This window comes from Orbicella faveolata, unplaced genomic scaffold, assembly GCF_042242905.1.
Source record: "Orbicella faveolata isolate gen_17 unplaced genomic scaffold, um_ofav_v1 contig_34, whole genome shotgun sequence".
NCBI classification, from domain to species: Eukaryota; Metazoa; Cnidaria; class Anthozoa; order Scleractinia; family Merulinidae; genus Orbicella; species Orbicella faveolata.
Genome location: NW_028301563.1, coordinates 22,466,299 through 22,491,596, shown reverse-complemented (window position 1 = coordinate 22,491,596; position 25,298 = coordinate 22,466,299). Strand labels below are relative to the sequence as shown.

The 25,298-nt window shown below is 37.2% G+C and overlaps 2 protein-coding genes and 1 long non-coding RNA gene across 3 annotated transcripts in view; 1 reads left to right on the top strand and 2 right to left on the bottom strand.

Moving 5' to 3' along the window:
• Window positions 1-25,298, top strand: part of LOC149105299 (uncharacterized) — a 341,662-nt gene that overhangs the window by 152,103 nt on the left and 164,261 nt on the right. The window lies entirely within an intron of this gene.
• Window positions 3,870-4,307, bottom strand: LOC149105312 (uncharacterized). Its single transcript, XM_089271848.1, has 2 exons — window positions 4,107-4,307; window positions 3,870-3,989 (listed from the first exon to the last, which is right to left on the bottom strand). Exons 1-2 carry the CDS (start codon window positions 4,239-4,241, stop codon window positions 3,906-3,908), a joined length of 219 nt encoding a protein of 72 aa, XP_089127974.1. The 5' UTR covers window positions 4,242-4,307; the 3' UTR covers window positions 3,870-3,905.
• Window positions 15,245-23,718, bottom strand: LOC110059281 (peflin-like). Its single transcript, XM_089270635.1, has 4 exons — window positions 23,627-23,718; window positions 18,599-18,829; window positions 17,578-17,779; window positions 15,245-15,755 (listed from the first exon to the last, which is right to left on the bottom strand). The coding sequence occupies exons 1-4, from the start codon at window positions 23,685-23,687 to the stop codon at window positions 15,587-15,589; spliced, it is 663 nt and encodes a 220-aa protein (XP_089126761.1). The 5' UTR covers window positions 23,688-23,718; the 3' UTR covers window positions 15,245-15,586.

Genomic DNA, 25,298 nt, shown 5'->3' with positions numbered 1-25,298 from the left:
TTTCCAGTGCCACCATCCGTTCTTTAATCTGTCTCCAAATGGTTTCAGCAGCAGCTTCCTCATTGTCACGAAAGAGGTGCTCGCGCTGGAAATGTAGTTCTCTCTGAAGAACTTTGGTCTTAGACAAGGCTGCCGCAGAAATGTCCTTTAAGATGACACTGCTTATATATACATATATATATAAGGCCGAAACAGTACTGTCTGCAGTTAGTTGTGTGTATATATATATATACACAACTAACTGCAGACAGTACTGTTTCGGCCTTCTGGGCCTCATCAGTGCAGTGCTGTATACATATATACCGTTTTTAACCGTTTAGTCAGGTTTTTCAGCTGCCACGACGCTAAATAAGCCTAAGTTTTGCTAAAAAAGCTCTTTTTTTACTAAAAGGAGAGATTTTTCGAGGATTAGGGCATGTGCATAAGCCAAAATTTGGACTTTTTTTTTTTTTTTGGCATTAACCGTTCTCAATTTCGTTTGTTGGCCCTTTCCTTTCTGTTTTTCTCGGCGCTTTTACACTGGCTACCTTTTGCATTGTATGTTCTTTCTGGCTGCAGTGAAAAGTTGGATGTTAATTACGGGCGAAGCCTAGAAATGGACCTTGATCAATCATAGGCGTTGTGGACTATTTTACCACCGTTTTTGCACCAAAACTGATAACGTTTTTCGATTTGCGACGTCGGAATGTCGTCGATATCTAAACCTGACCATTGTGCGGAAAGGGCTAGCCTAGCACTACTATTTGCTTATCAAGAATATCTTATGACATTTAAATTGATGACGTCACAAGTGGTACAAAGAGCACGACCATTAATTACGCATATATGCGTAGTTGGTATTCAAAGGGTTAAGTTATAAGTAGACGTGGATCACAGAAAACTCCGTAGACCAGTTCGAAAAAGCGAAGAGCGAATGAAAATACATCTCGGAGTAAAGAAGCGAAAGTTGGCCTCGCGGATGAAGCTATAACTATCGTATCAAGCGGGCAAAAACATCGAGCCAAGAGAAGAGAAAGGTTCTGTAAAAAATTTGACAACGATAACAGCGATGTTTACAATGACTCTCCTGTTGAGTCCTATACCGATGAAGCGCTGTCGGACTCATTGATATCCACTGGAATAATATCCATGCACATTTGCTCCGCCGCGCTTTCTTTTGTTTGTTTTCTTCGCCCAGCCACTCTAGCGTGCGTATCCTTTTTCGTCTTCCCCATTTTGCCAGACCAGCTTCAAGAAAAACCGAGCGGCGGAAAAATTACCTCTCCGCCTTGAGCGCAATGCCAAACACAAGGGTGTTCTGGATATTCGCGCGTAAATGTCACCGCGAGGTTAATAGCCCATTGCAAAAACGTGAGAGGACTGGGAAAGAGTATGGTTGTTTACCGTGTGTTTGAAAAACTAAGATATTCAAATGAAAGATCAACTAAATTAGAGAGTCTCAAGCAAGAATAGAAGTATTTAGAGGAGGAAAATGGCAACTCGAAAATGAGCTACTCGTATACTATCAGCCATTAGTAGAATTCTACTAGTATACTAATGTAAATGCTGCAAGCTGATTGGCTGAGCTACTCGTATACTATCAGTCATTAGAGTGCAGTGGCTGTCGGTCGTCCACAAAATGCGACGTTTTTATCGTTTTTCCGAAGTTTTGGAAGAAAGTTTAGATGTAAATGGATAATTAAATTCCTGAGGAGACGAAGGACATTAGCGGTTTCATGACTTTAAAAACTTGAAATTATTGAAGGACAAGGACAATTAAATGCGTGCGATTTTGTTAAAGCGTTAAGTTCAATAATGTGTAGAAAAAATAGTTAGAAACCGTTATTTGAGTTTATTTCAGTGAGAATTCTACTAAAACAATTAGATTATTCGCTCTCGATTTCTATGAGGCGATAGCTGATGAGTCTTGCGGCCTCATCAACTATCACCACATAGAAATCTCGAGCTCATAATTTAATACCCAGGCAGTGAGGCCTGGGTTTAAATTTCGGCTCCGTTTTCTAGTGCAGAGTGCACTATTGGGATGGTTTAGGGGGCTGCTGTTCGCTAAGACACTAAAGTATTAACGCCATAAGGTGTAAACTTTAATGTTTGTTTAATTAATTAATTTCAATTAATCAATTAGCCTTGCGGGAAGGGGGACTGGGTGCCGTAGGTACCCGAGTGCACTACGCAAAACGTGTCAAATTTACGTTGCCTTCTCTGATAACATGGCAAAAATATATATATGGTTTTGCAAATCTCATGCTATCCTTGTGGTGCCATTCTGTCAAGAACAGAAGCAATTTGCTCCAAACGCATGCGCAGATTAGTTAGCGTCAAAGTCGACTATATGTTAGGTGAAAGATACATTTCATAGCATATAAGACGCATGCGTTCTAGCATTGCTAGTGTGATAAACTCCGTTCTCGAGTTCAGATGCAGTTTTTTTTATTTTTTTGTGATGAGTGATATCACACTCTCGTTTTGGCTGGGGATAGCAGTTATATTTCAGGAAACGTCAGTTCTCCTATTTTAGTGCAAAGAACGTTACTGTGACTGCGTATCTTCTGGAATCTTCCCTAGCTCTATTCAAGAAATGTCGTCTGCTGTTTTATAACTATTGTGTGTTTGCCAGGGTTGAAATAGAGAATCGGAACATATTGCTTCTCCTTAGCAGCTTGTTTATTTCCTCTTTTATGAAAGAGAACCCAAAGATCATATTCAGCCGAAACTTTCCCGCGTTAGTTACACGTAAAACTAGTAAATTTGTGACAAAAGAAACTTCGTTATTATTGCCGCAGACTCCGTGGCACTTACTGAAACCTCCAATTAATTTCATCAGTCGATGAGGTGACTCGCTCACCGATGTGGGATATAATTTCGGTCAAGTAAAGATCTCTACCTTCAATACTTCTCTTTGAAACGCTCCTCAGTTGTATTACTCAATAGCATTGTGTATTAGTTTGATGTGGTTTTATTTTTTACACCAACTCGGCTGGCAACAGAATTAGAACGCACTATTCCGTGATTCGACGTGACTATTTGATAATTAGATTAATTCTTGTTTATCGGTGAAATGAAAATCTACGTTTTGAATAAAACAAAATCGTTCCTCTTCGACTTTTCAGAAGATATTTAACTTTTATATTCCATTTATCTCCAGCAGTAAGTTAAAAAAATACACATCTTTCTTATATTTTCATGGAAACAAAGGTATCTTGTTGCATACATTGGCGAGGAAAACAAAAATATCAAATTACAAACGGCGTGAAGAGTAATGCTACAAAATGAACGAAACTCAAGATAAAATACCACAATAAATTTAAAACCGTCTTGACAAACGGTAATTGTAAGTTATTTTTCGGCAAAACACAAACATGAAACATACACACGGCTAAGATTATGTCTTATCAAGTTTTTGTCCGCTGATATTCTGCAAAGGGGAAAAGGCCTAGGTGTAAGGCTGTTCATAAGTTGCTCGGCAACTTTTCAGCAACTTTTCAGATTTGGAACAACTTTTAGTCCTTCGAGCAACTTTTTTCTTTTTTGAATAACTTTCTTGCTTTTTTAAGGCAATTTGTAACGAAAACCCGCCCATTCAAGTTCTAATTCAAAGCATCAGTTGCTTTTATGCATGATTTTGCGTAAAATACCTTTTGTAAACAAAAAACACTATTCCCCTGGTGGTCTGCCTGTCGTAGCAACCGAAGGTGGTCAGCGGATATGCTGAAAAATTCAAAATGGCGGAGCCGAGTGATTATTCAAGCTCGAGTGAAGATGATGAATATTCAGATGCTTTAGAAGTAGCAGCTAGTGCTGGAGCTAGATTAAGTACTCCAGAAAAAGCCAGTATCTCTCGGAAAAGAAAAGTGCAGACTAATCCAGCCGAAAAACTGTACCCTTTGGTTGGGCTTCAATGCGACTTAGTGATTACCACCGCGTCCGAAGTAAAGAGTGCCGACTGAGGGACCCAGCTGAGGCTCCACAACTTTAACGAAATTGTCATCCTGTAAGAAAAAGTGTAAACAAAACAACTTATTACTCCTTAGTTAAAAACTTTAAAATTTCGTTGTCTGAAAACAATGGGAACAAACAATGTGAAACATTAGATGACAACAATTTACCCCATGCACCGTAATAATCATAATTTTGTAGTGCATCACGTCTGCAAAGGCGCTAATTACTAAAGAATTAGCATAACTCTTTTGCAGGATCTTCAATGCTTCTGACCACACACCAGGCACCTTTTTACCACCCATATCGACTTCACACAAGAAAGCCAAGCGGTCATTTCCCTGGTTCTATTAGGAAAAAAACAAAACAAAACAAAATGTCACAAAACTTCGCGCAAGAGACTTTTCAGGTCGTTTTCTAAACTATAAACTATTCATTTCTCCTAAAAAAATGTCTGCCTTATAGCCTTTCAGTGTGCACAGTAAGAAAAGTGTGATACCCAATACGTTGCTTTTCAGATGCTTTGTCACGAACATCGTGACAATGTACACGCAGCACCTATGAATTGAACCTCTGAACCGGGAGGCAAGGAAAATTAGGCTTAAAATAATAAATACAGATAATCATAAAGGAAAAAAATGAGCTCCAGTGTATAATGAAAAGAAAGACTGGGGCTAGGGCTCAATTAAGGAATGGAGGTTAACAAGAAAAGAATGATGTAAAAACTAATTACCACTGGTTTGTGCTTAATTCTGTTGACCAGATGTCATTGATGTCGTCATCTGTTGTCTGTCACGCAATCACTAACACAACGGTAAAATAACTTACGTCAAACTAATGGCTTTCCAGATAATCAAAAATGAGGTTGTGCAAGATCTCCGACTTAAATCCCAACTGAAACGCTGCCGCCCGATAGAAACAGCTTCCATCACCGGGAGGATTAAAAGCAATTTAAAAACCTTCTTCTTCTATCCTCTGCTGAAGTTCCATTTCAATTTCCATTTTCTAACAAAACCCAAAAAGTAACATTTACAGTTGACAAAAAAATACTTTTACGTTTCGCAATGTTAACCTCGTCTAAGGCTGTGCTGAAAATGTTCAAGAAATGCAACTAATACGTTAATAAAATGCTTTGTATCTGAATCTCACTTACCTCACTTGAATGATTTCAGAAGTAAATGCTACAAAACACTTTCTACCTCTCCTGATAATTAATTCCGACTGGAACGAAAAAATCCACTTCCTTGGTTCTCTGTAATAAAAAATAAATATACATTTATATCGCGCCATTTTCCTCTAATTGTCCATGGCGCTTTACAATACTTTAAAATTAAAATCCTAATTCTTTAAAAACCTAAAATCCTAAATCCTAAAAGTTAAAATCCTAAGAATTAAATACGCTATATAATACAATTAGGTTACAAATAAAGAGTAAAAACTACAAATCAAATGCACGCTTAAAAAGATAAGTCTTAAGATTAGCCTTAAAAACTGCCTCTGATGATGAAAGTCTGATCTGGAGGGGTAGTTTATTCCAGAGCCTTGGTGCCGCCACGGAAAAAGCCATTTCACCATACGTTTTAAGATTTGCTCTAGGCTCATCAAGCAACCTGTTGTTTGAAGATCTTAGTGTCCGACCAGAAATGTTAAATCGCAGTAGGTCTCTAATGTAATCAGGGGCCAGTCCATTCAGAGCTTTGTAAGTTAACAACAATATTTTGAAAATAATCCTAAAATGAACTGGCAACCAATCTAAGCTCCTTAGTATTGGTGTGATGTGTTCCTGCCTTCTAGTCAAGGTAACAAGGCGAGCTGCTGAGTTCTGTACAAGCTGAAGTCTATTAATCAGATACTTTGGGAGACCGTACAGTAGGGCGTTACAATAGTCCAAACGCGATGTTATGTAAGCGTGAACAATGGTCTCAGTAGTACTCTGGGATAGGTATCGCCTAATTTTAGCTATACTACGAATGCGGAAAAATGCGCTCTTGCAGGTTATTTTAACGTGTTCTTTGAAATCCAAACATTGATCGAATGCAACTCCTAAATTCCTGGCCTGTTTACTAGACTTGATTACTTCATCACCAACTCGTATATAGTCGAGGGGTGGTCTTGGACGATATTTAGAACTAATAACCAAAAGTTCAGTCTTATCCCGATTTAACTTAAGTTTGTTGCGCAGCATCCAGTCCCCAATGTCCTTAACACATAATTCTACTGCCATCTTTGAGGTTGATAGATGATTAGGACAGTTGGACGTAAACGACAAGTACAACTGTATGTCATCTGCATAGAGATGAAACGGTATGCTATGGTTTTCTTCCTGGCAATTTTAGACGTGAATTTAGCCTGGTTGGATCTCACGTGGTTATAAGACGGCAAGAGCTCAGTAGTCTTGAAGTGTTCCAACCATGCTCAAAACAGGCTAAGCATGGGTCTACCTGTTTAGTTCTTCCCTCGAAACCTTTTGTCATGGATTTGACAGTGCATTTTGATATATCTTCAAATCCAGGACCTGAATCTAACCAAGAAATTACCTCAAAGTCGGTTGGATTATATCATCATTCGTTTCGGTCGCCACAACTTATTACATATTCAAGAAGTGAGTTGTTATCAGTGCGGCGTTTTTCGCCGGCTCGTTTGCCTTTTCATCTGGTTTCGGTCTTAAAGGATTTCAGTTTGCTTCGGACAAGAGGATGTAGAGCAAGTGTATGGGCGAAGTCACGAACGAGGCAGAGGAGCATAAGGACGGTTGTTTCAAATCGAAATGATCGTTTTTCGAAATTTGTATCTTTGCTTAATCGCGACAATCTCGTGAAGGTGTAGATCTCACAAGTTGCTAACACCCAGGATACTTCTCACGCGATCAACTTTTGTTTGCTCAATTCCAGGTCAATAAGGAATAAATCTAGCGTACTGAAAGACTTTGTTGTTGACAAGGATATTGATCTTCTTGCTTTGACGGAGACGTGGCTCAGACCTGGAAATATTGATTGTGTTGAGATTGGTGATTTATGTCCCACTGGTTATGATTTTATCCACATTCCACGGGAATCGAGAGGTGGTGGTGTCGGCTTGCTTTTCAAAGAAAGTATGGATATTAAATGCAAAAATAGCGAGTGGAACACTTCCTTCCAGTCGTTCGAATTCTTGGATGTTCGTTTCAAGAGCTCAAAGATGATCCGGGTGATAATTATTTACCGCCCACCGTCATCTGTGCCTTTGTCAACATTTTATCGTGAATTTTCTCTCCTGCTTGAGGAATTGGCCACAGCATCAGGCGAGCTTTTAATTGTCGGTGATTTTAATCTACATGTGGATTCTTCGCGTGATGTCAACGCATTGCATTTTTGTGACCTAATAGCGTCTTTCGATCTGAAACAATGGGTGACTACGCCGACTCACACAAGTGGTCATATCTTGGATTTAATCATTACTAGAAATCAGTGTAAACTTATAGACAATGTTATGGTTCATGACCCTTTGATTTCTGATCATTACGCTATTTTTATGCATTTATTATTGCACAAACCACAATTTCCAACAAAAACTATTCGCCACCGGAAGCTGCATTCGATTGATTATGCTGAATTCAATGACACTATCATAAATTCGTCCTTGTTTGATGAATCACGGCGTGATTTGGATTCGTTAGTTGATTCCTATCATCGGGTCTTGAAGTCCACCCTTGATGTTTATGCCCCCGAAAGGACCCGTGAGGTAGTTCTTCGTCCTTGTGCGCCTTGGTATTCAACTGACATTAGTGTTCAAAAGAACATAAGGAGGAAGCTCGAACGTAACTGGCGACGTACAAGATTACCTGTAGATAGAGAACGGTATGTGTTTCAGAACAGTGTTGTTAATGACATGTGCTCTGCGGCATTTTGTAATAACTACGCATTTTGTAATACCTTACGCATTTTGTAATAAAAGTTGCAGCATTTTGTAATTGCCTGTAGTATTTTGTATTAAATGCAAACGACGCATTTTGTAATAAGAGCTGCAGCATTTTGTAATAAACGTCAGTCTACACAATTTGTAATAACGTGGTGACGCAAATTGTAATAAGTCTCTTCACACGATAATTTCACCAAGCATACAGATTGGCTGGATTCCCTTCAACACCAACCTGATGGAAAATCAGTTATTATATTATTGCAGGATTTTTTAAACTGAATATGAGTACAGTATCTGCATGGGTATTTGTACAGTAGACGCACGCGATTTTTTAGATAAGTTCTTTTTTCTCACTTTTGTCCGAGTCTTGGAATCAAGTTAGGTTCACGAAAAAGAAAGTAATAAAACGTCAACATTTGCGTGACAATGGGTGAAACTATTTCACCTGGTGGTATTCCATTCTCCATTATGAAGATTTAGGAAATTTTTAAGGAATTGAGAATTTTATTTTCCAAAATTTATACACCTCTCAGACTAAGATTATGCCACATGCTTATTGAAAATATAGATTTACATTGAAGTATGTGGGTTGTTTAGCTCCCAATATCTGCTAAAAAAAGAGCACTTGACAAACTATATTCAGCCAGTGTTGAAGAGAATCCAGCCAATCTGTATGCTTGGTGAAATTATCGTGTGAAGAGACTTATTACAATTTGCGTCACCACGTTATTACAAATTGCGTAGACTAACGTTCAGTACAAAATGCTGCAACACTTATTACAAAATGCGTCGTTTGCGGTTAATACAAAATACTGCAGGTAATTACAAAATGCTGCAACTTTTATTACAAAATGCGTAAGGTATTACAAAATGCGTAGTTATTACAAAATGCCGCAGAACAGACATGATTGCCTCCGCGAAGCACACATTTTATTCATCAGTGATCCAGGAAAACTCAGGGAACTCCGGACTTCTTTTTAAGAAAATAGAGAAGCTTCTGCACTCCAATCCAGTCCAGCGTTATCCATCTGGGCCTAATAACTGTTCTCTGTCCGAATCATTCGTTGAATATTTTAGTGACAAAATTGTTAAAATCCGCAATGATCCGTAATGTGCCAAGGAAGAACGCGGTAAAGGAATGGGGTCTAATATACACTTTTGTCCGAGAGAAACTGGGTTTGAAAACGATCAAAAATGGCGGATGGACTCATGAATAAGTAGTATGGTATGATATATCTCATATACACACTAATTTATTTTATTTTATTTATTTTTTCATTTTTCATTTTTCATTTTTCATGACTCGCATGACTCGCACCCTGGCTCGCATGGCTCGCATATTAGTACAACTCAAATCTATGCCTCTCTTTTCTACAATTCATTTCAACATAAGAAGTCTTTCTGCTAACCATGATGGTTTGACAATGCTGCTATCAGATCTACAGCACTCATTCGATGTTATTGGCCTCTCTGAAACAAAGATAAAAGCAACTGTGATCTAACTAGCAACATTGCTATTGAAGGATATGATTTTGTCTCCAAGCCAACTGTGACTAATGCTGGTGGTGTAGGGTTCTTCATCAAAGAGGGGATTCAATTTCATATTCGAGATGATCTTTGTTTAACGACAAAAGAGTTTGAATCTCTATGGATTGAGATTAATCGTGATCCATATAAAAATATTCTGTGCGCTGTCATATATAGACACCCAAATGGTAAAACTGAGGACTTTAACAAATATCTCTTCTCGACTCTTGAGAAACTTTCAAAAAGTAATAAGTTATGTTTATTCATGGGTGACTTTAACATAAATCTTCTGAACTTTGAAGACTGTCAGATAACTGAGGAATTCATTAATACTGTGATTTCTTATGGCTTCTTACCACACATTCTGCAGCCCACAAGAATCACTGATCACACAGCAACATTAATTGATAATATTTTCTTTAATTCTAATGAATTTGTTGCTACTAGTGGAAATTTGATTTGTGACCTTACAGATCATTTACCAAATTTAATTATCAACAAATTATCTTGGACAGCAAGCAATGTGACCAGGTTTGCTCGTGATTATTCTTGCTTTGATCAGGATAATTTTTTAACAGATGTCCAGTCAATTCAGTGGGATAATGTTTTTAGGGATAATGACATCAATCAGATGTTTGATTCCCGTTACTCTGTAGTCAATGCTACAGTAGATAAACATGTTCCTTTAAAAAAATTAAGTAAACGAGAAGCAAAATTTAAGTCTAAACCTTGGATTACTCAGGGTATTCGTCAATCTATTAAAACTAAAAATAAGCTATTTAAGCATTATTTGAAAAGTAAGTCTCAAAGTAATCACTCGCTATAAAATTTACAAGAACAAACTAAAGCATGTTTTAATTGTTAGTAAAAAACTATATTATAAAGAATATTTTACTTATCATGTTAATAATGCAAAAGCCACATGGAAGGGTATTAAGCAGCTTATTAGCTGTAAGCGTAGTAAATTGTCCTTCCCAAATAGATTAACAGTCGATGGTAACACCTTAACTGATGCCAAAGGTATAGCTGATGCCTTCAACAAATATTTTGCCTCAGTTGGGCCAATGTTGGCCAATGGTATTCAACCTGGCAATAGAACCTTTGTGGAATATTTAACAAATTCACAATGCAACAGTTTTTATTTATCACGAGTATCACCAACTGAAGTTGAGAATATTATTTCTAGCTTAAATGCAAGTGAAGCACTGGGGCCACATAGCATTCCAGTGACAATTCTTAAATTATTGAAGAGCATCTTGTGTCATCCATTATCTTATTTATATAACTGTTCTTTTTCTCTGGGTTTAGTGCCAGATAAGTTAAAAATTGGGAGAGTGATACCTCTATACAAAAGTGGTAATCAGGCTTTAGTATCCATATATAGACCAATTACTCTGTTATCTGTTTTCCATAAAATAATGGAGAAGCTAATGTTTAATAGATTAGTTAATTTTCTTGATAAACATAATATACTAGATAATAATCAATTTGGTTTTCGTAGTGGACGCTCCACTACTCAGGCCCATTATGCTTATCACTGATAAAATCCAAAGAGCTATTGAAAGTAAATTATATTCTTGCGGGATATTTTTGGACTTCAGTAAAGCCTTCGATACAGTAGATCACAACATTCTCTTTGCTAAACTGGAACATTATGGAATTCGTGGTTTACCAAATGAGTGGTTCCGCTCATACTTAACTAACAGACAGCAATTTATTTCTCTAAACAATTTTGACTCAGATCCTCTGCAAATAACATGTGGGGTACCACAAGGCTCTGTGCTTGGCCCAGTATTATTCCTGATTCATATTAATGATTTCACTAATTGTTCATCTATTTTAGATTTCCATTTCTTTGCTGATGATTCTAATCTATATTATACCCATGGTGATTTACAGCATCTAGAGCAAAATGTTAATCGAGAACTCAGTGAAATTAGCCTATGGCTTCGTGCCAACAAACTATCTCTCAATATTACTTAAACACATTTTGTAATATTTCATCCTCATCAAAAAAAGATAAACAATTCCTTGAACATTGAAATAGATGGTAAGCCAATTAATCAACAAAAGAGTGTTAAGTACCTTGGCATTCTCATAGACTGTCATCTAAATTAGAAAGAACAAATTCAACAAATTTCAAAAAAAATATCTAGGGGTATTGGTGTGCTATCTAAGATTAGACATTTTGTTAATACGAAAACACTTGTTCAATTATACCATGCCATTATTCTTCCTTTTTTCTCCTACGGCTGTATAGTTTGGGGCAACACTTATGATCATAATATTAAACCACTTCAAACAATACAAAGGAAAACAATCCGTTTAATTACTTTCTCAAATTTTGATGCACATACAAGTCCTTTGTTTGCTAAGCTTAACCTTCTTAAACTTCAAGATTATATTAAGCTTCAAACTCTCTTTTTCATGCACCAGTTTAATACTGGCAAACTGCCAAAGATCTTTGATTCGTTTTTTGTCAAAACATCTTGTAAACATAATGTAAATACTCGTTTTGCATCTAAATCTACTTTCTATCTTACAAAAATTCGAACAAATTATGGCAAATTTAATATTCGATTTAATGGACCTAAATTATGGAATGAACTCAATGAAAGATTCAAGTGTTGTACCTCTAATCAATTTAAAAAAGAACTAACTTCGCATTTCATTAGTCTATATTAATCTTTACTGATATTTTGATAGTTTATATCTACTTATTTTGTTTTGTTTTGTATATTTAATCTTGTACCAAGTTTGTGATACTTATGTGTACCAATGTATTTGTTGTGCCTCTTTCCTGACTCTTACATTTTTAATTATTATAATTACGGTCACCCAACTAGTTTAGCTTTTTAGTTATTTTGGGTGTCCCACTACTGTATGTACTGTACTGTTTATTTATATATTTATAATTATAATCTTGTAAATTCTTTTAGTTGTTTACAGCAGTAGAAATAAACTGTTGTTGTTGTTAGACTTGTTCGTCGCTCTTTCCTTGACCATCCCTCCTAGTGTACGTAGATTTTGCCGGCGAACAGTTCTCTATGCCATTAAATAAGTTTTTTGTTTCGGAGACAAAACCAAAATAAGTATAAAATAAAGTATAGACAAGGCTAATCTTTGGATACAGGGAAAGTCTTAGACTTCTTTATTTCTCGCTCTTTCCTTAACCATCCCTCCTATTAGATTTTGCCATTAAAGCAGTTTTTTTTCTTCGGAGACAACTCCATAAAAAATGCAAATAAAGTAGACAAGACTAAGTCCTTTGAACACTGGGAAAGTGGGATACCCAAATCCCTGGTGATATATGAGTATTCCTTTCCAATATGCTTGTTTGTTATCGTTTCTTTAATTCAGGGTAGCCAAATCGACCGAGGATTAAAAGGCAAAGCAAACCTTTTATATCTTCTTCATATATTCCGGCAAAATCTACGTATACTAGGAAGGATGGTCAAGGAAAGAGCGACAAACAAGTCTAAGCCAGAGTTCATTTCCGACAGGCAACACATACAGAGGTCGGTCACAGCTTGAGACCTGCATATTGCGTGACGGCCGTTCGTTCGTATATTGATTTTAACCGCCGCACTATCGGAGGTTTAGAAAGCGCCTTCCTCGTTTTAAATAACTTGCATTTCAAGGCACCAAGCGCATGTTCATACAAGGAACTTTGGCGCATGAATCCGGTTTTGTATGTCGTTATAACTGCGGACTCGGATCAGACAGTCTGTTATGAATTGCGACTATTTTCAGAGACGTATTGTGTTTATATCAAGCTAAAGAACGCTTTAATTTATTGAGACAAAGCTTCGTAAGAAGATAAATGGGTTTTGAGCAGAATTGTGGATGATTTCACTTCCATCAGTTTTACGCTTTCAGTGGTTTGGGTACCCAAAACACTAGGGATTTGTGACAGCGTTCGGGGTAGTTCGGGGGGAGGAATGGGTAATTTTGTTGAATGACGATATTTTGAATGTCCGGGAACTTTATTGTTGAATAAAAATAATTGTGGTTGAAGTTGAACAAATATTGTTGTTGAATGAAAATGATTTTGGTAGAAGCTGAATAATTATTTTTGTCGAATGGAAATCATTTGGGTTGCAGTTGAACAAATATTGTTGTTGAATGAAATTATTTTTGGTCGAAGTTGAACAAATATTCTTATTGAATGAAAAGAAAATGCGTATTGTTGAATATAAATATAAAATGTTGAATGTAAATATATGTTGTTGAACATAAATATAAGCTGTTGAATATGCAGGTGCAAGTTGTTGAATTTTGCAACATTTGACTAACCATAGCCAGCCAGCCAGCCAGCCAGTCCAAGATGGCGTCCAAACCCCGAAATCATCTGAGATCGCAGAAAATCGCAGGACATAAACCCGCGGGAATGAGCCAATTAGTATGCGTTCTCCTATCATCGAACGCAATAACCAGGCGGTTTACTCCCTTTGGGCACATAACAGGCAGCCCAGACATTTAATATGTGACATTATGTTATTGGTGATTACGTTACAATTTTGTCCGTTTATAAGACAATGTATGAGAATGCTTCGAAAATTACTCTAAAAGTTACGTGTAGAAAATAATTCGTTTCTCTTGAAGGGAAGCAAACCACCAGAAAGTAAAGCTCGCCTAAATGGCTCTAAACCACCTCCAGAAACCCAGAGACGTCAAAATAAGGCAATGCAAACGTAAGGTAAGCCATTTTATTCAAATTATTTTCTACACGTAGCATTTAGAGTAATTTTCGAAGCATTCTCATACATTGTCTTATAAACGGCTAAAATTGTAATGTAATGGCACGTTTTAATTGTATCCAACGTCTGGGCCGCCTGTGGGCACATCAGTTAAGTAGGTTAATCCTGACAAGAAGGCAGCCGCCTCGTCCTCGTCGACTTGTTCTCTCAGCTTCTCCGCTATCATGAATCTGCTCCAAGGATATTAGAATTTATTTCTAGGTCACAACACAGACGATGCCTATCACACTTTGAACACTTTCTTACAATTTTGCTACTATTTTATTTTGGCACAGACTATTAACAACTACCTTCAACTCTCTACAAACACATTTAAACTAGGAAGAATGGGCCTGAACAATCAATCACCATCTGCCCTCGTTACGCCATGGGACACCCAAGGCCTCAATGGATGAAAAGCGATATCAATCGATTTATATTGATAATCTCTAATCGATGATAACTGATCAAAACTGATAAACTGCTTTCAATTGTAACACAAATAATTATTGTGCAAGTTTTCCGGAAAAATACTGGATCAACTTGGATCACTGATTTAAATAAAAATGGTGACTACCGTTCACGCCCTTTTGCATAGTTGCCATTCTTATTCAATTGACTGATCCTAGTTATGTTCCTGCCTGTATTGTTAAACCAGGTATGATTAATGAAAAAGCGTTCCATAGACTGATACTAGTACCTCATGAAGAAACAAGGATGTTTGGACATTTATAATACCAGCAGTTGAACCCTGCTGTTTCGAACTCTGAGAGAAGAAAAATACTTTGAAATAAGGGGATATAAAAAATAACTGGGTTAGTCTTAAATAGCACAATGAAGCGACTTTGTATTCAACATGATGTAATGTGGTAACTTTCCAGCCGTGTTGTGACATGAGCTGATACACTGTATGTCATGAATCTGTTTTACCCTGTCAACAGAGTTTGAAATAAAGAAGGTTGATTTTAGGCCAAGGGGAACTGATATAAGTTCAAAACAGCAAAGAGTTCAAAACAACCAGAATTTTGGAAATGGGTTTGCGTTTGAAAGTTGATAAATAGCTAAGTCTATCGATTTTCATCGATTTGTATGACTACCTCTGAACAACTAAACCAAATAAAAAAATCAAAACATACTTCTGTAGGTCTGCATCAAGGTCTAGGCATTCATGATGTATTTTCACGCGAGGTGCTCTACTTAAGAAATGGTTTACAATAATAATTAGCAATAGTTTATTGCAAAATTCAAGTGTAATAACCTTTACACTACGAGTGATATTTGGAAAATTCTCTCAAAATTGCATGAGCCTTTAATTAAGAAAGTGCAATTCAAAAGAACATTCAAAGATCACAGCATGAGAAAATTATGATTACATGGTGATTAAGTGCAATTAAAAATTAATGGCAAATTTGCTGGCTTTCAGCAATCTTCTCAGTTGTATACCATGAAATACGGAGCTGCTTTTAAATTGTACATTAAATAAGTTTTTAAGGCTTGTTTAAAAGCACCATACACATGAAGTCTTCATAATTAATGGTGATATTTCCATTTAGGTTTGTGTCTCTTGCTCTGAATGCATCAGTCAAACCTCGTAACATGACACAGCATTGAATAAAACTATCCAGCTTCAAGCTTCGACGGGCAAGCTTGTCAAACCTAATGGATTCAATAATTGGAAAAATAAATAAGTAAATAAATTCTATCCAAGTATGATGGAAAATCAGGTAATTTGTAATTATTGCCAGTGGTATCACACAGCCATCTCTGAACTCAGACACTTTTTTCACCTAAGAAACAGTTAAATGTAGATTTCACGAGAACGCATGACCACAGAGATGCTCATTTGACTTATAACAGAGCAAAATGTTGATTTCACGAGGCTCCCAAGGTTAGGGTTCTGTCCCCTGATACCATAAGTTTTAAACGCTACAAATCATGCTGATTTGAAATAAGATTGCTGTTATAATTGATCAATACTTGTTGGCCATTATCTATGGTACTCCCTGTGTCAATAACTACCTAAAATCCACTTCCTCTTACTTGTATTGTTTACCAGGCTTTTAAAGTCACCAAACGTCCATTGCGCATGATCGTAATGCATGCTGGGAAGGTTCTCTACAACTCACGTGTGGTAAACTTCACAAATTATTTATGTGTCTGTCCTCTTATTGATGATAAATTGTGGCATAACATTGTCAACGTGGCTGTGGAACCACGAGCCACAGGCGAGTGGTTCCGCAGTAAACTTTGACAATGTTATGATGCAATTCATCATCAAAAAGAGGACAGACGCAAAAAACTGATGTCAATTTGTTTTTTACAATAACAAGACCCCAAAATGATCATATACCAGGAATAAATGAGGGGAAAAGATGCCGTAAACTTGCTGTAAACAAAGATAAGTGAATTTTATTCAAAATGATGCAAACATTGTCAATGGCTATTCTCGCTTTTTGATTGGTTACTTAAAAAAGTCAAAATCTCATTGGTTAAAAAGTTGACAGTTTGACAGCTGAAAGTTAAACTTGGAAGCTTGCATAAATTAAAATTTTATCCGTCTGTTCTCTTATTGATGATAAAAATGAGCCAATCAGCACCCAGGGAATTAGACAGTACTGTTATTGTAAAAATGGTGGTCGATGCTAGATATCTTTTAAAAGTCTAAAATCAGTTCTTGCTTTCCAAACTTTGACAACAGCAACACTTGGCAAATGGGCCACAACTCACGAGAGGATTGTTTTCTTGGGCAAGAACTGCTCTTGGACTTTGCTGCCTGGATCAATCTGATTTCAAACGCTGATACCTCAATTGTACCAGTTTGTTCGCACATCAGAAAGCACATTTTGGTTCTTAAAACGTGCTGATGACTTACAGATTAATCAAGGCTTTCTGATGCCTCTCAACCACAGGGCAGGCATGCATTTCCTTTAGCACTCGCTCCAACTCATGTGTCGTGTTTCATGTCACAATAACCAATGTAAACAACCTGGTTCCCAGATTCCCACTTAATTTCCTATTTTCCTTTGGCTTACTAGAGGACAGCCAAGATTCTGAAGGATTTGATTTTGACTTTGAACACTATAAACAGAAGCTACATTTAATGTATTGTATTGGCAAAGGATACCGCCATCTTTGCTTGAGAGAAAGCTATCTTGACTCAGGCAGATTTTCTTCCAAAAACGTGCAAATGAGTGAAAAAAGTCCAGGTCAGTGTTTAAAATATAATTTGTTGTTAATTTACCAAGATTGTGGCAAATCAGAGCCAGAGAGGAGGAAAAGGGCCTAAAATTCGACATAAGGCAGATATGCATTTGGCTCTTCAATTGTTGGACTGCTCTCATTCACTCAAAATAACCAGTAAACAATCGTATGTACTGTATGTATTGCAAGCACAATTGTTCGCACAACTGAGTGCACAATGTAAAGAGGATTACCAATGAAAAGCAGTTAATAAATTTATAAAACACATTGCATGTACCTTGTAACTACTAAGCTAACAAAATTAGGTGACACATTGAAACCCATCTCAGCAAATGCTCGATGTAATTCCTGGCCTTCTATAGCTCCTGATCTGTCTGTATCATATCTATCAAAAGAACCTTTCCACTGCTGAATATATTGCCAAAGTTGTTGAAACTCTTGGAAACTGATGGTGCCAGACTGATCTCTATCGAAAATACCTGATAAAAAGATTGCAACAATTAAAATGTTGGGCTGACATGCATCAAATGTAATTTTTATATACAGGCCTATAAATTTGGGCAATATAATTCTACAGGACCTGAATTTTTTCATCAGTAGGATACTGTTAAGATGCATGATTTTGAAGGAAAATGGAGACCTGGTTAAAATGTAAAGCAACGCTAAAGGCTTGAATCACATAACTATACCAGGTTTGCATAATCCACATCTACTGGTAGATATAATCCTTACAGTAAATATTACATAAAGTTATGGCAAGTTTTGTGTTTTCCTTGCATAGATTTATTTTTTCATCAGAGTTCTGAAAAACAAAAAACAAAAACAAAAAAAACAAAACAAAAAGGGATATTCATTTCATTCTGAAAAAAGAAAGGTATAGAAAAAATTACAGCTAGATTGATCTCATCAGAGTGTGGCTTTTGGAAAATTAAACAGGAGCATGAACTGATCTGGCACAAGGGCTATGGAATATTGTTTCTGCAATATCACACATACTTTATATAAACAATGTTCAAGTACTTCAATCTCCGGTTTTGAAGCATAAATATTCAGCACTTGCTTCAAGTCAAACACTTAAATAACAAGGGTAGGATAGGGTGGCTAGGTGGGGGAGGGGGAGGGTTGACCGATTTATTTTAACCAAGGACAAGCAATAGGTAACTCTCCAAACTGAATTGCATCCGATCAAAAAGGCTGTGATGGTTCAGTAACAGAGGAATCAAACAAAGATATTGTTAACAGGCAAACCTCTGTACACATTCTAATTTTATAAAACAAGAAAAATAACAGCAAGTCACCAATCATTAGCCTGCAGGTTTCACTGTTGAAGTGGGACCAGTTTCCATTGAGCAGTGCCTGTTGAAGTTCATCAGCTGTTATTTCACCTGACCTATCTCTGTCTACAGTAACAAACCAATTCCACAGTGTAGGATCAGCTTGTGGAGGGGGACCTCCAAAACCTCCAGGATATCCTCCACCAGGAGGTGGATAGCCCATCTGAGTGGGATATCCAGGACTAGCTCCATAACCTGCAAAAACAAATTTGTACCTCATTTACATCAAGTTATAAAAACAAGCTAGTGTGTCTGCTAAGAGATATTCCAGGCAATAAGCAATTTACTGACACAACACATGATTTAGAAAAGAGTTTTGCTAAGTATTGTAGGTTGTAAGCTGAATAAATTCCTGTTTAGGTGAGTTCTATTTATTTTAAGAAGCTTAGAAATACCATTTTGTAATTTTACCAGGTGACAGTTTCTGGACTAGCCTGGAATGCAGCCGTACTTTGGCTAGCAAATACATTTTGATCAAGCTAGAGCCATCTTGGATTCAAACTTGGAACACGCTTGTAGAGAGATGAAAAAGTATCCTAGGTTGTAGGAGTGAGACTGCCCACCTTTCCTTAGCCAACATGGCAGAGAATCCACTAGATTGTGAGCTAATATCCATAACTTGCAAGAACATAGAGAAGGGTGTCTGGAAAACCCGAATAGCGAATAGCGAATAGTCCCAAATAGTGCGAATAGTGGTGAACAGTAGCAAAAAGTAGAGAATAGTGACGAATAGTCGTCAATAGTCACTGCTTTAGATCTAATATCCAGCATTAACTAATTATCCAAATAAGCAACAGAATTTCAGTGAATGTATTACCTTTTCTTCTCTGGACTCAGGCTAGTAGGCTGTCCATTGCCAACAGTAACAAAACAGAAAACACAAGGATAACCTAATAAAGACGTATTTACGCTTTTGCAGCGGTTAAAACAGAAGAAATTACTTTTAGAAACACCTTTTGACCTGATAAGTGTCTGTGCCTTTTAGCAGAAAAATCCCATCCTAAGTTGCTACGAGGCTGACTGCAAGAGACAGGGTATCCTATTTGCCATTATTTTCCACTATTCACCACTATTCGAGACTGTTTGCCACTATTCGCACTATTCGTACTATTCGCTATTCGCAACTATTCGCTATTCACAACAATTCGCTATTCGCTATTCGCTATTCGGGTTTTCCAGACACCCCACAGAAAATGCCTGCACTGCAGGCTGGACAGTTTCATACATCAAAACATAGAAAAACATGAAGTATTTAGTAACTTATGTAGTTTAGACGCCAACCTTGGGATAATTGATAATAGGTTCAAAAGGAGAAAATAGTTTACAAGGTGTTTATAAGCAAAGGGTGAGAGATTTAAAAAATAACTATACAAAAAGGTCAAGTCTGCATCAGGCAGCCCGGAGCTTATCCTGGTTTCTGTGCATGTAGCATTACAGTAAGCGACAAGGACTATTTCTACTCCTCTGGATGGGATGCTGTTCCCATCGCATGGTTACCCTGCCAGTATTAAATTTGCTAATACCCACCATTTATACACACAGGCGGAGAGAAGCACAATGAGAGTAGTGTCTTGCCCAAGAACACCGCAATGACTCGTAGGCGGAACGAGCGTTTCCAATATTAGCCAATATTAGTGTCATAATTAAGGTTCTGTTATCGTCACAGTAGTCTTAAGAGATAAAAATCTAACTTTGTTTGGTTTGAGGGGAAAAATATTCCAAGACACTTGAAAAATAACATTTAACATTGAAATCTCTCTCCACTGTCGCTCGTTGCAAAGGTTTTGTTTGTTATCGATCACACACCAAGTTTGACTGCAGGCGCCATAAACTTTAGAGTGCCTGCCTGTAAAAATCAGACAAATTCTTAATTTCGCGGCAAGGGTCGAAAATTCGATTTTGCTCATATTCTTATGGTAGATAGGCTAGGGCATGACAAAAACTACTGGATAGTTTTCTTGGCAAAATATCCTTTTATTTCAAAGAAATATGCAAATTACCAAATTCCGTTAAAATCGTCATTTGACGCACCATTTTATTAAGCAAGTTTGAGAGCCTCCCATGCAAAACCGCATCATTCTTCCGTCTTTAAAACACTCAAATATTTTTATGCAGTGTTTAAATGTGTACTGGGTTGGTTTTAGGGAATGTTGCGTTGTCTTTTTGGGTGCAAAATAATTAAATTTCAAAGACATGTATCTCATTCACTTAAAAGTACTTCGTGTATATAATTAATTTTCACCATGTGCGAAACCTTTAAATGGATTAAGCTTCTGGTGGTTGAATCGCAGAAGGATGATCTACAGATACCTGTACAAATTTCTTTGGGCAAATGATTGTGAGCGACGCGAGAGCTTTTTGAAGTACATCAAAAATGCACATATTTGACCATCTGTCATCAAATTTCAATTTACGGGTTAGAAGTATATTTTAGCATGCGCCACATGACTTGACCTATAATAAGTTGAAATAGACACAGAGCTGATAATTTCGAAATGTTCTAACCTTATTTGTTGCAAAAGGCAGGTCCAAAGCCGATTTGACGTGTTTCTAGTCAATCTCTCACCATTCGTCGCACATAAAGCAGAAGTTTGCTTTTTTTTACACAAGGTTAACGTCCGATGTACATCGCCAACTGTCAACCTATTATTGGTCGAATATCATGAATCTGTGACCATCTTTCTGCACATGTGAACATCACTGCATCTAAGTCAAAAGCGGTTGAGTCATTTGTAGATAGTTGCTTGCTTTGCACTGCGCCAAAATAATACGTTTGATCGATTGCTGACCATTGCTGATAGCGTGTCAGCGCAGCCGCAATCTTACAGCCGTTATTTATTTGTCACGCAATGCTGTCATGGCATATGCTGCACATTTTGATCTATTTTGTATAGAGCACTCTCAGAATAAATGAAACAATTTAATCATTGTTCATCTGTTTATTCATATGTATAATAACATGTGTATATTTATATAACTGTATTCTATAGTGTACGTGGCCTAGGTCCAAATCACGTTTGTTGTACGTTTTGATGTTTCAGACAACAGCTGATAAAGCTAGTGCCTGTACTCACTACAATTTTAAAAAAATCGCTATGAAACAAATTATAGATCAATGAAGCAAGAACTAACTGAAATAAAAATAGAAAATCGCAACGTGTCTAATTCGTGAGAAAAACAGACTAAATTTAATTAGTAATTACCTGAGTAAATAGCCCTGGCCATGCCATTTTATTTGGCGTATTTTGTTTGCCTTGTGGCGAGGCATTGGTATGTTTGTAACAGGAAATAGAGGACTGTTGTCTATATAGTCCAAAATTATTGTCAGTAAAATATTGTAAATAAAACACCTATTGACCGGTTACCTCCGCGGCCACCATTTGGTCGTTCCGATAAGGGTTTCATTATTGTCTTTACCCCTATTAAGCGGCCACCCAAAATTTAAGAACTTTGTTTTGGAAAGGGCGATGGCAGATAAGAGTCTGAAATTGAAGGTGCATAACGAGCGATAATTCAAATACACGTCGATCATGATTGTCTTGAATTGACTCCATGTTCACCAAGAAATTTATAACCCAATAGTGAAAAATTAAATATTCAAGGTACACCAACCTCTATTTAAGCGGCTAGCCCCATTAAGCGGTCACCACCCATTTCCCCGGGGGTAGCCCACTGTATTACATGTAAACCAAAAATAATTGCACAGCACGAAAAGACCTAGGTATGAGTTTAGCGTTACAGTATTACACAGGGCATGTAGGTACCGGTGGTCGAGTGAAAGATAACAACAGGGGTAATGGTAAACTATTCATTCTTCTCATTTCTTGATTTAATCTCTTCCTACTCAACACGATTGTGTGCTCCCAGTGGTTCCCAGCCTTACGGAGCCTTATGTATTAGGATAGAAATAGTCCTACCCCTACCCCCTCAAATGGGATGACAGCATTGCATGACGAACAAGGAACCGCTGCAAGCAAGTATTCAAGCCATCAAACCATGACGATCAAAACGTAATATTTTGGTGTAGTGCAAAGCACGCAACTGTCTACAAATGACTCAGCCGTTTTCGACTTAGATGCAGTGGTGATCATATGTGTCGAAAGAGGGTCACAGATTCATGGCATTTGACCATTAAATAAGTTGACAGTTGGCGATGTACATCGGACATTGTGTAAACAAAAGCAAACTTCTGCTTTATGTGCGACGAATGGTGAGAGAAACACATCAAATCGGCTTTGGACCTGCCTTTTAATTTACAGCACATGAGGTAAGAGCATTTCGAAATTATCAGCTCTGTGTCTATTTCAACTTAACATTGGTCAAGTCATGTGGCGCATGCTAAAATATACGTCTAACCCATAAATTTAAATTTGATGAGGGAATGGTCAAATATTTGCATTTTTGACGTACTTCGAAAAGCTCTCGCATCGCTCACAATCATTTGCCCAAAGAAATTTTTACAGGAATCTGTAGATCATCCTTCTGCGATTCAACCACCAGAAGCTTAATCCATTTAAAGGTTTTGCACATGGTGAAAATTAACTATATACACGAAGTATAGAAATACATGTCTTCGAAATTTAATTATTTTGCACCCAAAAAGACAACGCAACATTCCCTAAAACCAACCCAGTACACATTTAAACATTGCACAAAAATATTTGAGTGTTTTAAAGACGGAAGAATGATGCGGTTTTCCATGCGGGGCTCTCAAACTTGTTTAATAAAATGGTGCGTCAAATGACGATTTTAACGGAATTTGGTAATTTGCATATTTCTTTGAAATGAAAGGATGTTTTGCCAAAAAAACTATCCATTAGTTTTTGTCATGCCCTAGCCTATCTACCATGAAAATATGAGCGAAATCGAATTTTCGACCCTTGCCGAGTTATTTTCCATTTTTATGGACAGGGACTCTTAAGGTCTACTGTCAGCTTCGACTGCATCACTTCTAAGACCATTTGCTTAACAAGTATTCAGTTTTTTTTTTACCTTGTGCACCGTATGGATGCGAACCAGGCGGAACACCGTACCCAGGATACTGACCCGCCATCTTTTTTTGTGAATCCAACCTCGTCCCCAGGGCCCACAGGCAGGCCAGACTTTGAATACGATTAATATCGTTTATAAGACAATGTATAAGAATGCTTCGAAAATTACTCTAAATGCTACGTGTAGAAAATAATTTGAATAAAATGGCTTACCTTATGTTTGCATTGCCTTATTTTGATGTCTCTGGGTTCTTGGAGGTGGTTTAGAGCCATTTAGGCGTGTTTTACTTTCTTGCGGTTTGCTTCCCCTCAAGAGAAACGTTTCTGCGAACGCGTTTGTCGAAAAATGTATACTTAGCTCGTGATTTTTAGCCTATTCAGAAGTTGAAGTTTTAGGAAAAGTGCCTATGTAACCGCTTGTTTGTTCAGGACAGATAATCAGTCGCCTAGATAGCCAAAGTAAGTTCTAGATGTTTACACTATTTTCCGGTCGCCATATTAGAGGGTGGCAAAGGTACCAATCACGCATCACGCTGAATTTTTCTATTAAATCACATATCACGGAGAATTTTTTTCACCAATCACGCGTCACGTAAAAAGAAGTAAGTACATCACCAATTTTACTTTCTCGACCCTAAAAGCGTCGTTAAAGAAGAACTCTGCCGATTCAACCACAAAAATGCATCGGCAAATATGTGACCTCTCACACGAAAACGTTCCTTACGGCGAGTATCCGTTCGAACGGCTGAACGCACGGCAAGTGAACGGATAATTTGAATAACGATAGTCAATTTAATTGTTCCAAGATATCTTAAGACTACTTGGTTCTATATGAGTTGATAACCACTGAATATAATGAGTAATGTCTCTAAAAACGATTTAAAGAAATGCAAATTGTGAAGGTGAATGTGAGGGATTCATGTGTAGGTATATGTTGGCAATTAGTATCACCCAACTAGTGGACTAACTCAAATCCTGCATTTTAATTGGCTACGCTACTAGAAGACTATTAGTAATAGTCCTCGAGTAGCTACATTGGCGCAATCGAGCGTGACACTTTCTTTCGTTTTATTCCCAAAGAAATATTTCTTCAACTTACATTTGGTAACTTTATTATTGCCTTTTCTGTCCGACTAGTTGGGTGATACTAAAACAATTAGACCCTTCCCCCTCAAGGGCCACAGGTCAATAGCCCATTCGGCTTCGCCTCATGGGCTATTGACCCGTAGCCCTTTGTGGGCTGCGGGTCTAATTGCTAATTAGTACGATGAAAGCTGTGTAGGTATATGTGAGGGATAAATGAGATGTAGGCTGTGTAGGTATATGTGGGGAATTAATGAGATGTAGGCTGTGTTATATGTAGAAAAACGTAGAAATAACAACACTTATTAGTGTGTATTACTCTCTTATTTATCCTTACCTTACCTATGCTTGTACACTTTGGGGAAATAATTATAACACTCCATTGTCTCAAATCGTAAAATTACAAAACAAAGCGGTTCGTGTTATAAATGATGTTCCTTTAATGGAATCAATAACTCCTCACTACTCATCCTTAGGCTTTCTGAAATTTCCTGATACTGTTAAACTGAACACGTGTATGCTCTTTTATGATTATTTCCACCATGATAAGTTTCCTAATTTACATGTTTCACTAGTGTCTGAGCTACATA